The following is a 1,685-nucleotide window of genomic DNA, read 5'->3' on the forward strand; positions in this document are numbered from 1 at the left end:
TGCTGGATAAGGGCAGGATGCTGGCAGTGATCCCTGAGTCCAACCATTCCCCCAGCACTGCCAAGCCCACCACTAAACCATGTCCCCAGGTGGCACATCCACAAGGCTTTTAAATCCCTCCAGGAATGGTGACTCCACCACTTCCCTGGACCTTACATCCCTCTCTCTTTCCTCCACCCTTACCTGCCGATCACAGATGTCTATTTTGTTCCCCAGCACGACCATGGGGAAAGCCTGCTCCCTTGGAATGACCTTCTCCAGAAAGTCATCTCTCCAGTTGTCCAGGGCCTCGAAGGTCTCCCTGTCTGTCACATCAAAGGCCAAAATGCAACCGTCAGAGCCTTTGTAGAAGGTCGACACCATGGACCGGAATCTCTCCTGGCCCCCTGTGTCCCAGATCTAGAGCAGAGAAGGGCACAGGCACAGACACATGACATGAGCATGGCGAGTATTTACAGCCCTGTACTCTGTCAAGCCCAAGGGAACTGCTTCAGGGGGTGCTGAGCCCCCAGAACTCCTGGGGAACTCCAAAGTAGTTCACAGATGCTGAAAATCAGACTCTGCATATCCAGCCCTGCACCTCATGACACTGGTAGGGACCAGCAGGACAGCAACAGGGGATGACAGGACAAGGTGGGACACACATCAGGGTAGGCACTCTGGGCACTCACCTGCAGCTTCAGGGGGGTGTTGTCCACAGCCAGGACCTTGGTGAGGATGCTGGCGCCCAGCGTGGTGCGGTAATCCTCGTAGAACGTCTTGTGCACGTACTGGTGCAGGAGGGAGGTCTTGCCCACGCTGGAGGGAGGGAAGGGACACACACATGAGTCTTTTCCCTGCTCAGGTGGTCACTCCCAGCATAGGCTGCACACCCCAGGGATTCCCTCCCTGCCTCTGCTGCTCCTTACCCCAGAGCTCCGATGATGATTATCTTCAGATCCACCTTCTTGCTGGCATCCATGGACAGGCCCTGTGGGACAAAAGGCTGTGGGGATGGCACTGGCTCCTGGAGAGCCCTGTGGCACTGGCAGAGGTGTGGGAGCAGCTGCTGCTCCCTGTGACCTCTCCCTGCTCCCAGCCCAGCTGTCCCAGGACCACGGGTGTTGTTGTGTCCACACCTTGCCAGCTCTGTGCCCACACCTTGCCAGCTCTGTGCATGTCCATGCTGTGCCAGCACCATGTCCATGCTGTGCCAGCACCTTTCTGTGCCTGTGTCCCAGCCACGGTGGAGGCAGAACCCCCAGGATGAGCCCAGCCCAGGTCACCACCAGCTCCTGCAGTGCTGCTGCACGTCCAGACAGGCTGGTTCATCTCCATTCAAACCTGCTGGGAGCAGCTTCCCTGCCTCTCCCTCTCCAGCACAGTCCCTCCTCCTAACCCTGGCACACACACTTGGCACACACACGGGGGTCCTTTATAAAAGCAGATCCCAACTGGGTGGGATTCCTTGTGTGCCCCAAGCACAGTGCAGGGAACATCTCATCCCAAGGAGTATACTCTCTGCAGGCTGCATCCCAACATTTCCTGCTGTCCCCACACGTTTTGTGCCTGGAGACCTCCAGCAAACCCCCTCCCCAGGCAGGAGGAGCATCCCCCGAGGTCGCAGCAGCTTTGTCTGCATGGCAACATCCAGCACAGCACTGGCCAAGGCACAGATGGAAACACTGGCAGCCTCATCCCTGCAT

The 1,685-nt window shown here is 58.0% G+C and overlaps 1 protein-coding gene across 1 annotated transcript in view; it reads right to left on the bottom strand.

Moving 5' to 3' along the window:
- RAB7B (RAB7B, member RAS oncogene family) overlaps positions 1-961 on the bottom strand; it is a 1,962-nt gene extending 1,001 nt beyond the window's left edge. The window contains exons 1-3 of the mRNA XM_009077540.1: positions 909-961; positions 672-798; positions 184-399 (exon numbers count right to left, since the gene is read on the bottom strand). Of these exons, the coding sequence (XP_009075788.1) occupies positions 184-399; positions 672-798; positions 909-961 (396 nt within the window). The remainder of the gene's footprint in view (positions 1-183; positions 400-671; positions 799-908) is intronic.
- Positions 962-1,685: the final 724 nt, after the last annotated feature.

This window comes from Acanthisitta chloris, unplaced genomic scaffold (genome assembly GCF_000695815.1).
Source record: "Acanthisitta chloris isolate BGI_N310 unplaced genomic scaffold, ASM69581v1 scaffold16546, whole genome shotgun sequence".
In the NCBI taxonomy this organism is placed as follows: Eukaryota; Metazoa; Chordata; class Aves; order Passeriformes; family Acanthisittidae; genus Acanthisitta; species Acanthisitta chloris.